Here is a 12,529-nt window from a genome sequence, read left to right on the forward strand (position 1 = left end):
CCTTCTCAACGACGATGCGCAGCGAATCTCGCCTTCCATGGAACCTCCTCCAGAATTAAGCTCGCAATCACGTAATTCTCGTCAGGTTTTGCGTAGGTGTTGATCAGCCTCGATAGGACATCGGCAATCCCAAATTTCTAAGTCGTACAAGTTCTGTGGCAGTTTGACGTGTACATCACGATCCGGCAAGCTGTAGCCCACATCTGCCTTCGTACGCGCTCGTGCCACGTATTGAGTCACTTTCACTGAACCATTTTGGAACCTAAGGATGAATGATCGTAGTGGGTCAACAGAAGATCGAAACCATTACATCTCCTTGAACCTTGAACCTGTGAAGTGTGGGCATGTTGGGCACGAACTTCCCATAATAGTTTATAAACTATAAGCTGCGCTATAGCGCACAGAAATGAACGGAGTTCGAAAATGTCCTTCGACGCAGGTAGCTTTTGGGTCGCTTCGAATTCTGCTGGGTTCAACTGTATTCCGTGTCGGTCACATTTCCTTGCTTGGATGTTTATTCAGTCCCGTCGAATAGTCTCCGTAGGTCCTGATCTTGCCATTCATCTTACGGACCACCACAATAGGAGATACCCGCTACGGAAAATCTATCGGTGTGATGATCTGCACTCACAGGCAACTGTCTGTTATATCACATACGCAACCGGACACTTCGGCTGTCCGGCCACTGCTGATTTGACCACGATTATCGTCAGGGTCATTGAAGGACTGCCAGTCTTCTTCCACCATTCCGAAGAAATAATTATGCCTTTGAACCCGTATCGATTTGAAGACGCACCGGTGATCCGTTGATTCCGACCGGCTCTTAATGCCGAAGCTGCTGCGCACTGCACGAGTTGACGGTCTAAAAACCTTCGTCGATGCGATATTTGACTTTCGTCGTTGGGGCTAGACCTTCGCCGCACTCCCATTCATTTATTTAGTTCACATCAAATTCATGATAATACTGAATCAACAATTTGCCGCCATAATACTCGATTTGCAGCTGCAGCTCTCCATCCTCGGTCACGCCCAACACTCGCCAGATCACGCTCCACCTGGTCCGCCCATCGTGCTCTCTGCGCTCCACGCCTTCTTGTGCCAACCGGATCAGTTGCAAACACCAGCTTTGCAGGGTTGTTGTCCGGCATTCTTGCAACATGCCCTGCCCACCGTATCCTTCCGGCTTTGGCCACCTTCTGGATGCTGGGTTCGCCGTAAAGTGCAGCGAGCTCGTGGTTCATTCTTCTCCGCCACACACCGTTCTCCTGCACACCGCCGAAGATCGTCCTTAGCACCCGTCGCTCGAAAACTCCGAGTGCTTGCAGGTCCTCCTCGAGCATCGTCCATGTCTCGTGTCCGTAGAGAACCACCGGTCTTATTAACGTCTTGTACATGGTACATTTGGTGCGGGGGTGAATCTTTTTTGACCGCAGTTTCTTCTGGAGCCCATAGTAGGCACGACTTCCACTGATGATGCGCCTTCGTATTTCACGGCTTACGTTATTGTCAGCCGTTAGCAAGGAACCGAGGTAGACGAATTCTTCTACCACCTCGAAAGTATCCCCGTCTATCGTAACATTGCTGCCAAGGCTTGTCCTGTCTCGCTCAGTCCCACCTACCAGCATGTACTTTGTCTTAGCCGCATTCACCACCAGTCCGACCTTTGCTGCTTCACGTTTCAGGCGGGTGTACAGTTCTGCCACCGTTCCAAATGTTCTGGCAATAATATCCATGTCATCCGCAAAGCAGACAAATTGGCTGGATTTCGTGAAGATCGTACCCCGGCTGTTGAGCCCGGCTCGTCGCATAACACCTTCCAGGGCGATGTTGAATAGTAGGCAGGAAAGTCCATCACCTTGTCGTAGTCCCCGGCGAGATTCAAATGAACTGGATAGTTCACCCGAAATCCTTACGCTGTTCTGCACACCGTCCATCGTTGCTCTTATCAGTCTAGTCAGCTTCCCGGGAAAGCTGTTCTCGTCCATAATTTTCCATAGCTCTGTGCGGTCGATACTGTCGTATGCCGCTTTGAAGTCGATGAACAGGTGGTGCGTTGGGACCTGGTATTTACGGCATTTCTGGAGGATTTGCCGTACGGTGAAGATCTGGTCCGTTGTCGACCGGCCGTCGATGAAACCGGCTTGGTAACTTCCCACGAACTCATTTACTTTAGGTGAAAGACGACGGAAGATGATCTGGGATAGCACTTTGTAGGCGGCATTCAAAACGGTGATCGCTCGAAAGTTCTCACACATTAACTTGTCGCCTTTCTTGTGGATGGGACAGATTATTCCTTCCTTCCACTCCTCCGGTAGCTGTTCGGTTTCCCAGATCTTGACTACTAACTGGTGCAGACAGGTGGCCAACTTTTCCGGGCCCATCTTGATGAGTTCTGCTGCGATACCGTCCTTACCAGCCGCTTTGTTGTTTTTGAGCTGGTGGATGGCATCCTTAACTTCCCTCAGCGTGGGAGTTGGTTCGTTCCCGTCCTCTGCTGCACCAACATAGTCATTTCCTCCGCTGCCTTGGTCCTCCGTGCCTGCATTCTCTTCGCCATTCAGGTGCTCGTCGAAGTGCTGCTTCCACCTTTCGATCACCTCACGTTTGTCCGTCAGGAGGCTCCCTTCCTTATCCCTGCATATTTCGGCTTGCGGCACGTAGCCTTTGCGGGATGCGTTGAGCTTCTGGTAGAACTTGCGTGTTTCCTGTGAACGGCACAGCAGTTCCATTTCCTCGCACTCCGCTTCTTCCAGGCGGCGCTTTTTCTCCCGGAAGAGACGGGTCTGCTGCTTCCGCTTCTGTCTGTATCGCTCCACATTCTGTCGGGTTCCATGCTGCAGCATTACCGCCCGCGCTGCATCCTTCTCCAGAACCGCTCTGCACTCCTCGTCGAACCAATCGTTTCGTCGACTCCGTTCTGCGTACCCGATAGTGCTCTCGGCTGCGTTGTTGATGGCTGCTTTCACTGTACTCCAGCAGTCCTCTAGAGGGGCCACATCGAGCACACCCTCGTCCGGCAACGCTGCCTCGAGATTCTGCGCGTATGCGGTGGCGACATTCGGTTGCTTCAGTCGCTCTAGATCGTACCGGGGCGGCCGCCGGTAATGTACATTGTTAATAACGGAGAGTTTTGGGCGCAGTTTAACCATCACCAGGTAGTGATCGGAGTCGATATTAGCGCCACGATACGTCCTGACGTCGATAATGTCGGAGAAGTGCCGTCCATCAATCAGAACGTGGTCGATTTGCGATTCCGTTTGTTGTGGTGATCTCCAGGTGTAACGATACGGGAGGCTGTGCTGGAAGAAGGTGCTACGAATGGCCATGTTCTTGGAGGCGGCGAAATCGATGAGGCGTAGGCCATTTTCGTTCGTCAGCTGGTGGGCGCTGAACTTTCCAATCGTCGGTCTGAATTCCTCCTCCTGGCCTACCTGAGCGTTTAGATCCCCGCACTCCCAGTAACCTGTTTTATGGTCACGCTTACCAAAACCGCTGCCCTTGCTGGTCCTGTAGCAGCTTTTCTTTACATCCACCGATCTAGTAGTGTTTCGACGGTGATACACTCATTGGCGTAGCTAGCTTCTTCTTTTCTCTTGCTCACTCTCCTAAACTCCCTCTTCCATCTGCTCTTTCTCGTGTTTGTTTAGGAGAGTAAGAAAAAAGAATAAGCTACCTACGCCAATCGATCCACTCTTAAACCGCTGCTGGCTGAATCGTCCTCAAGGCATTCAGGGCAGTCGACTGTGTAGTAGGCTTATGTTCTGTACTGGATCATAGTAGACTAAGGCTATGCAATAATAAAGACTTGTCACTTGTATTATACCACCGAAGTGATCAGACGGAACTTATTCAGCATTATCACATTGGCGGACGAGGTAAATTTTCTGTCGGGAGAAAACGGCTGGCAAGCATCTGGACCTGGAAGCCTGAAATCTGCTGAGGAGAATTAAGTAGCTGTTCAAGATCTTATTATCAAACCCGTTGAAGAAAATGGCTACGGTAATTATAATTGTGCATATTTTTATTGCCTTTTCGTGTCAACCACTACCACTGAAATTTTCCAAACATAAAAAAAAAACCCAGGATGACGTAGGGAAGTTGATTCCAGTCCGTGAACCTGGTACGTTAGCGCAGGGAATGTTGAATTCCAGACCGCATTAAAGAAAAAACCCAGGATAACGTAGGGAATGCAGAATTCCAGCCCGTACACCTGGTAATCTCGCGCAGGGAATGTTGAATTCCAGTCCGCATATAAAACCCAGGATAACGTAGGGAATGTAGAATTCCAGTCCGTACACCTGGTAATCTAGCGTAGGGAATGCCGAATTCCAGCCCGCAATTGAAACCCAAGATTACGAAGGGAATGAAAATTCCAGTACGTATACTTGGTACACATTCGAAAAATCATAAATTTCAGTTATTTGACATGTAAGTGAAAATTGTTGTTTGGGAATTTTCACTGGTTACCTTAGTAACAGTTGACACGAAATTGTGACTTGCAGAAAAAAACCAGTGGTCACTTGATCAAATTTGAAATTGATTTTCAGCTCCATTTCAACATAACCCCTTTCGTGGAACATGGTGATGGTCCAACGTCTACCAGGTGGGAAAGCTGGAGAGACCAGTTCGTATCGTACTTGGCATTGAAGGGAGTTGATGACCATGGTGAAATGTATCGCGCACTAATGTGTTTCGGCGGATCCGATGTAAGGAAGATTGCCCAAAACGTCGGTATTGATGCAAGCTGCGTACTTGACAACCCGTACCGGGCGGCAATGGAGATGCTGGACAATTACTATGCCCCTCGTATGTCACTGCGTTACGAAAGGTTCAAGTTTCGACAGCTCCAATTCAACCCCCACGAGACGTTGGATCAGTTCACGTTGCGTTTGCGGTCCCAGGCGTCGCTGTGTGGTTTCGGCGATCAAATCGAAGAAATGATGATGGATCAAATCGTGTTTGCTACAAAGGAAGATGACAAGCTAAGGGCTAAATATCTCGAGGCAGACACGTCACTGGATGAAATGTTGAAGATAGGACGGACCTATGAATCTGTAAAGCTACAAGTTCGTGAATTCCGTGGGATGCTGACGCAACCCGCTCCGGTTGAGGAAGTTAATGTTGTTGAACGTCAGAAGTATCAGAAGCTATGTGGAAGATGTGCCGGAAATCATGGTGAGAAAAATCGGTGCCCAGCGCGCGATTCGCAGTGTAATTTGTGCAGATTACCAGGGCATTACGCTCGATGCTGTCGTCGGTCAAGAAAGTTTGCGAAACATCCCGATCGGAAGTTTAAGAAGTCGGAGGACGGTTCACTGGATTCCAGCCGAAAACTTAAGTTTGTTCGTGAGATAGATGACGTTACCAATAACGTGGAAGTGCGCGAGTTGTTCCACCTTAATGGAAAGCGGCGGGTAACTGGTACCGTTGGCGGCGTTAACGTTTGTTTTGTGGTGGACACCGGTGCTGATGAAGATGTGCTGAGCGAGGACGATTGGAAGATGTTGAAACGGACTGGTTTTGCTGCATATGGCGTACGTAAGGGTAGCAACAAAGTTTTCCAAGCTTATGGGAGTCAAAAGCCTTTGACGGTCCTGGGTGAAGTCGAAGCTGAAATCAAGATTGGTTCCAAAAGCTGCATTACTACCCTTCACGTAATTCAAAATGGAAAATGCTCGTTATTGAGTGGTAAATCGGCAGAAATGCTTGGTGTTGTCAAGTTCCTTCACGCTTTGTCCTCTGTTGAGTTGCCCTACATCAAAGGTAAGACACAACTTTAATTACTATTAGATTTGAATGGACTAAAATATAAAATTTAATGCTCAGATATGTGTGCTTCTATCAAAATAGACCGAACGGTTTCTCCAGTAAGGCAAGCATACAGGCGTATACCAATTCCGCTGGAAGAGATTACTCTTCTTAAGTTGAAGGAGTTAGAACGTCAGGGAATTATTGAAAGGGTCCATGAAGCTTCAGAGTGGGTATCCCCTATGCTGGTAAAAAGAAAAAGTTCAGATGATGTCAGAATAATAATTGATTTACGTGAAGCAAATAAAGCTGTTATCAGAGAGGTTCACCCACTACCCACAATGGAGCAGATGATCAGCAAACTCAGAGGAAGTACAATTTTCACTAAGCTCGATGTTAAACAAGCGTTCCATCAATTACTACTCAGAGATGATTGCCGTTACATCACAACCTTTATTTCTCCTCTTGGGCTGATGAGATATAAAAGACTCGTATTTGGATTATCGGCTGCCCCAGAGTTATTCCAAAAATGTATGGAAACGATCCTCGGCGATTTCCCTTGGTTGATCGTCTTTATAGATGATATTTTAATTTTTGCTCCTAATATTGATATTCTGAAGGTATAATATCATGCTAAAATATTGTTCAATATTTTTAAACATTATCACTATTGCAGTTTCGTACTGAACTTGTTCGTAGTCGCCTGCGGGAGAGAAATGTGACGTTAAACGAAGCCAAAACGGTTGAAAATGTCGACCAATTAGAATTTCTGGGATATCATTTATCAGCTGAGGGAGTAAAGGTGTCAGATGAGAAACTTGCAGCAATAACGAAATTTCGACAACCGAAAACATCAGAGGAACTTAGAAGCTTTCTGGGCTTAGTTACATTTGTAAGCCGCTACATACCTGACTTGTCCACCACTGCACAACCGCTTAATTATCTTACGAGGAAAGGCACACTATTTCTCTGGAAAGAAGAGCATCAGCGAGCCTTTCAAGCTCTAAAATCAAGTTTAGCTAAAAATGAAACATTGGCATTTTTCGACCCAGATTTGGAAACATTTTTAGTAGCAGATGCCAGTCCGGTCGGTCTTGGAGCCGTACTTTTCCAAAAATCCAAACAAGGCATATATAAAGTCATAAGTTATGCTTCGAAATCACTATCGGAAGTAGAAAGACGTTACGCACAAACCGAACGTGAAGCATTGGCCTTAGTTTGGGCGCCAGAGAAATTTCATTATTACCTGTACGGCAAATTCTTTTGGCTAATTACTGACCACAAGCCACTAGTCTCTATCTTCGGAGATCACGCAAAGCCATGTGCTAGGATTGAAAGGTGGAAACTTCGATTAATGGCTTATGATTATAAGGTCATATATCGTCCAGGAAAATCGAATGTTGCTGATCCATTTTCAAGGCTATGTGACGGAAAAGGTTCCAATGTGGAAAGCTTTGACGAAGAAAGCGAAAGGATTATTTGTCAGGTATCAACGGATTCATGCCCTGTAGCTATTTCAATCTCGGAAATCAGAGAAGCGAGCAAGAAAGACATTGAAATAAGTGATTTAATAAAATGGTTACCGTATCCAGTTAAACGATGGCCAAAAACTTTGTGTCAGTATAAAAAGGTTGTCAACGATCTATCGACAGACGGTGAAATTTTACTAAAAGGTCACAAAATTGTCATTCCACGAATTCTGCAACATCAAGTACTGCAACTTGCTCACGAACCACACTTGGGGATCGAAGCCATGAAGAAACGTCTTAGAGAAAAAGTGTGGTGGGTCCGAATCGATGCGATGGTCAACAAGTACGTAAATACTTGTAATGGATGTCTGCTAGTTTCGGAACCAGATGTAGAGCCCATGCGAAGAACAGAAATTCCGGAAGGACCTTGGCGTAAACTGGCACTAGATTTCACCGAAGTGGCTAATGGCGTACATCTATTAGTGTTGGTAGATTACTACTCGCGATATCCTGAAGTGGAAATCATGACTTCGACAACAGCCAAATCAACAATTTTCAAACTGAGAATGATTTTCACTAGATTTGGATATCCCGAACAAATTGTTTGCGATAATGGTCCCCCATTTTGTTCGGAGGATTTCATTAACTTTTGTAAGTTAAATGCAGTTACTATCATTCACTCCGTGCCGTATGCGCCGTTTCAGAATGGACTTGTTGAAAGGTATAACAGGTCGCTATTGAAAACGATAAGAATAAGTACTGCAATGGGTCGAGACTGGAAAAGCGACATGTATGACTATTTATTAGCATACCGAAATACTTCACATTCGATAACAAATGTGGCTCCATCTAAATTGCTGATGGGCAGGATACTGAAAGATAAACTTCCAGTAGCAGAAGAATCAGAAGGAAAATCCAACATGATCGAAGTAGTATTTATATATTTTTTTAGATTCTTTCGGCATTGAATCATACGACTTATTTTACAGCCTGAAACAATCGAAATGAAGCATCTTGACAGGACAAGAAAAGAAAAAGGGAAAGATTATGGTGACAATAGACGAAAAGCAAAACATTCCAAAATCGATGTAGGAGATCACGTAGTATTGAAGAACGTGATTAAACGAAACAAGTTGACGACAAATTTCAACCCTCAACCATTCCTAGTCGTGAAAAAAACTGGAACAAGGATTACTGTGAAAAATCTATCAAGTGGTGTTGAGATGGATAGACACGTAAATCACGCTAAATGCCTTATTTCTTGTAATCCGTTCAGGAGTGTTAGTCTTGAAGAATCCAGTCCTGCAGAAGATCAATCGACCTCGAATCACGAGCCTGAGAGAAACCCAACATCGAGAACGGCTGAAGGCGTGTCCCAGGAATCATCATCATCACCTATTCGTTCAAAGCGCGAGAAGAGAAAACCAGATTATCTGAATGATTATTTTATTTACAAATGTCTAAGATTAAGTTAATATTTACCAACTAATAATTTCATTTGTTGAAGTTTTATTATACATGTTAAACTTAATAAAATATAGGAGAGATGTAGTAGGCTTATGTTCTGTACTGGATCATAGTAGACTAAGGCTATGCAATAATAAAGACTTGTCACTTGTATTATACCACCGAAGTGATCAGACGGAACTTATTCAGCATTATCACAGACTGCTTCTCGAGCATCGCTGTATCGTGTCGTAAATCCAACAAACGATAACACTCTTCGGACAACTGCTCCAACGTCGTCACATCATACCTCGATCATCGGCGACAGAATCAATAGATAGGGGCTAACCGCATTCCAGTTATCCCCAACCGGAAATCTATCCAGAATTCTTCGAAATGCCCCTGAGAGTATCTCTTGAAATTCTATCAATGATTCTTCCTTGAATGACTTCCGTGATTCCTGTTTTGGCAGTTTTTACAACATTATTTCGAAATTTCTCCCGAAGTTCTTTATTAACGTTTTCTAAGGGTTTTTTTTCTGGAGGTTTGTCCACAACCAGAAGTTTCTACTAATATTCTATCCAGGAAATGCGAGGATTAGTACGATCTTCCTTCCCGGGATTGCTGAAAGTTGTTTCTGAGATTTCTAGCAGAATTTCTCACAGGATTTCTGCAGGAGTTTCTAATGGGGTTTCTGCAGAAGTGCATATCCGGATTTCTTCCAGAAGTTTTCTTAGTACACCTCGTTCTTTTTTTACTTTTTATTTCTTTTTTTTAGATTTTTTCCTGCACAGCGAACGCATAGTGGAAAAAAAGTATAAAACGCGAACAAATTCAATATCTGTGCTCAGAGTGGATGAAATCGAATAAATTATTGACACAAACTGAACACATCTCTATAGTATCAGATAAGGAGTGTTTCGTTCGCCACATAATGCTGGAAATTTGTATATTGAGCTCGTATAACCCTGCACTCTTTCTCTCTCCTTTTCTGATAAAATCCTCATGTATTCCCGCAAAATAAATGACCTATTTAACTCGTATCTGTGTAAAAACTTCCATAGTATCGGCAACTTGACATAAGGTTGGTCCAGCTTTATCCATTGCGATCCACTCCGGGCGGATATGCATGTGAAAGTTTAAAGAAATAGGGGATATCGGGGTTATTTGAAGATATTTCAATTTTTAAGGCCGTGCGGTGAGCCAAACCAGCTCCATTCGATACTACGAAAGTTTTTACGCAAACACGAATTAAATAATGCACTCCAGGATTTTTCCAAAAAGTGAACAACTGAGAGAGGGGTAAAACGGTCCTGATGCACTGATTTCCAGCATTGTGCGGCGAATGACACCCTCCTTATCAAAAACTGTAGAGATATTTACAGTTTGTATAAAAAGTTCATTCGAATCCATCCACTCTGAGCTGAGATATTGAATTATTTCGCGTTTATACCTATTTTTCCCATTGTGCAACGATGGACGTAAAACTAGATTGAAGTATTGAAGTATTGCTTAGTACTGCTCCAAGCGTTTCTCTCGGGATTCCTTACGGAGATCCTTACAGAACTTTCCCAAAGGTTCTTCAGAGATTTCTCTTAGCTGATTCCCGGACCGGGAATCCCGGTATAGTTTTTCAACCGTTTTTTTCCCGGGATTTATTTGGACTTTTGTAAAAGTGCTTCCAGAGGATTTCCCGTAGTTACTCCCCGGGATTTTCCTTAGGAGTTTTCAAATTTCCTCTCGGGATAACTCCCTGAGATTTTTTTTTGTTTTCGATATTTCCCCTAATTTATCGAAATTTATTACAAAGTTCTAATTGAAATTACTCCAAAAATAGTTTTTCCCGAAATTTCGCGAGTTATTCCGAGAAGAATTCTGGTAGAAAATCTGGGAAAAATCCCGCTCCTTATCTCTGGGAGAATTCCCGGCAAAACTAAACCTCTGGAGGTTTGTTTTGGCCTTTACTTGGAAATCTATGCAGAATTCGTTCCGAAATTCTTCTGAGAATTTCTCTCTTCCGTGATTTTTTCTTTTATGTTTTTTCACAGTTCTCACAGAATTCTTCCGGAATTTCTCCCGGAGTTCTTTCTTGAATTTATCTAAACATTTTGATTTTTTCCTGATGGCCTCCTGGATTTTCGTTTTGCATTTGTTCTCAGGAGTTTATCCTAATATGGCATCCAGGAAAAGTCCAAGATTTGCTCACGGAGTTCCTTCGGGGATTTCTGAGAGTTTCCCTGAGAAATCCCTGGGATTTCTACCAGAATTTCTCCCAGAATGTCTGTAGGAGTTTTCAATTAGGTTTCTGTTGAAGTACCTACCGGATTTTGAAAGCTTCCTGGTATTGCTCCCAAAGTTCCTCGCAGAATTCCTTCCTAGGATATTTCAAAAATTCTCCCAAAGTTGCCTCGGAGATTTCTCTTAGCAGTTTTCCGAGACAGCTTTCCAAAAGTTTCTTCCATTTTTTTGTGTTCCATTTTGTGGAACACATGCAAAAATTCTCCCAAAGAATTTCCAGAGATTTTTCTTGAAGTTTATCATGAAATTTTCCCATAGCTCCTCCCGTGGTTTTTCTTAGGGGTTTTCAGATTTTCTCCCGGAATTTTACAAATATTTCCTCCCGGGATTACTCTCAGAAGTTGTTTTCCGAAATGTCCCAGTTGTCGGAATTTCTCCATTAGTTCTTCCCGGAGTTCCTCGCTAGATTCAACCAGGATTCCTTCCTGAGGAACAGGAAGTTTCTTACAATAAATTCCATAGGTAATTCTAGGAAATATTCCGAAACAAAAACCTCTGGAATCCGAAAAAAGAATTTAGAAGTAACTATCAGATCAATCTCGAAAGGAACATCTAGATGGATCATGGAACAATTTTCTGTAGGGATTCCGATAAGACCACTGGGAGTAGTCCCAGAACATTATCCTAGATAAATCTCTGACAGACCATAGCCAAAAATCCCGGTAGACTATAGCAAGTGATTCCCGACCAACAGGAAAAGTCAGAAAAAATACTAAAGAAATCGCGGAAAGAACTTCATAAGAAATATAAGCCCTTGCAGAAATTTCAAAATAAACACTAGAAGAAATTTTGGGAGAATGTCCAATATAAATTTTGAAAAAATGTGAGAAATATCCCGGGAGAAACTCAGGTGAAACTTCGAAGAAAAATCCCACGGAAACTTATGGGAAAGATCCTGCAGAAATCCCGGAAGAAACTCTTAGCGAAAAACTATTGAAGAAAGTATTGGAGGAACTCCGGGAGAAATCTCATGGGAAACTTCTATAGAAACATCGTGATTGCTATTGGTATGGTAATAAGTTTGGGATTCTGATAAAAAACTTAGGAAAATCTGGAAATTACGATTTCGACTAAAAACTGGTGGTAATCCGATGGACACTAGTAAAAACTTGAGAAATCTTGTGATCTCAAGAACTCTTCCAGAAATTGGACATTTCCTGGATAAAACAGGAGCTTTTACTAGGGGTTTTTGGGTGAGTAAGTCGCTGGATTTTTTACAAAGTATTGCTCCCAAAGTCTCGCGCGATTTTTTCGGAGACCTTTCCAAAATTTCCAAAAGTTTCTTCAGAAATTTCTCTCAGCTGTTTTCCGGGATAGCTTTTCAACAGTAGCATAAGTGCTTCCAGAGGATTTCCTCAGATTTATTTTGAAGTTTTAGGTGGGATTTTTCACAAAGTTTTTCCCGAAATTTTTCTTAGAAGTTTTCAAATTTCCATTATTTTCACAACATTTCCTCCCGGGATTACTTTGAGAGTTGTTTTTTTCCAAGATGTTACTGTTTATCTTGGAATTTCCAGGATTCTTTTTGATATTTCTCCGGAAATTGATTGATTGATTTGTCTTTATTA

The 12,529-nt window shown here is 43.3% G+C and overlaps 1 protein-coding gene across 1 annotated transcript; it reads left to right on the forward strand.

The window, feature by feature from the left end:
• The first annotated feature begins 3,747 nt into the window (after positions 1 to 3,747).
• On the forward strand, positions 3,748 to 8,000 carry LOC115256618 (uncharacterized). The gene is made up of 2 exons (XM_029855443.2): positions 3,748 to 3,999; positions 4,548 to 8,000. Exons 1-2 carry the CDS (start codon positions 3,991 to 3,993, stop codon positions 5,778 to 5,780), a joined length of 1,242 nt encoding a protein of 413 aa, XP_029711303.2. The 5' UTR covers positions 3,748 to 3,990; the 3' UTR covers positions 5,781 to 8,000.
• Positions 8,001 to 12,529: the final 4,529 nt, after the last annotated feature.

This window comes from Aedes albopictus, chromosome 1, assembly GCF_035046485.1.
Source record: "Aedes albopictus strain Foshan chromosome 1, AalbF5, whole genome shotgun sequence".
Taxonomy (NCBI): Eukaryota; Metazoa; Arthropoda; class Insecta; order Diptera; family Culicidae; genus Aedes; species Aedes albopictus.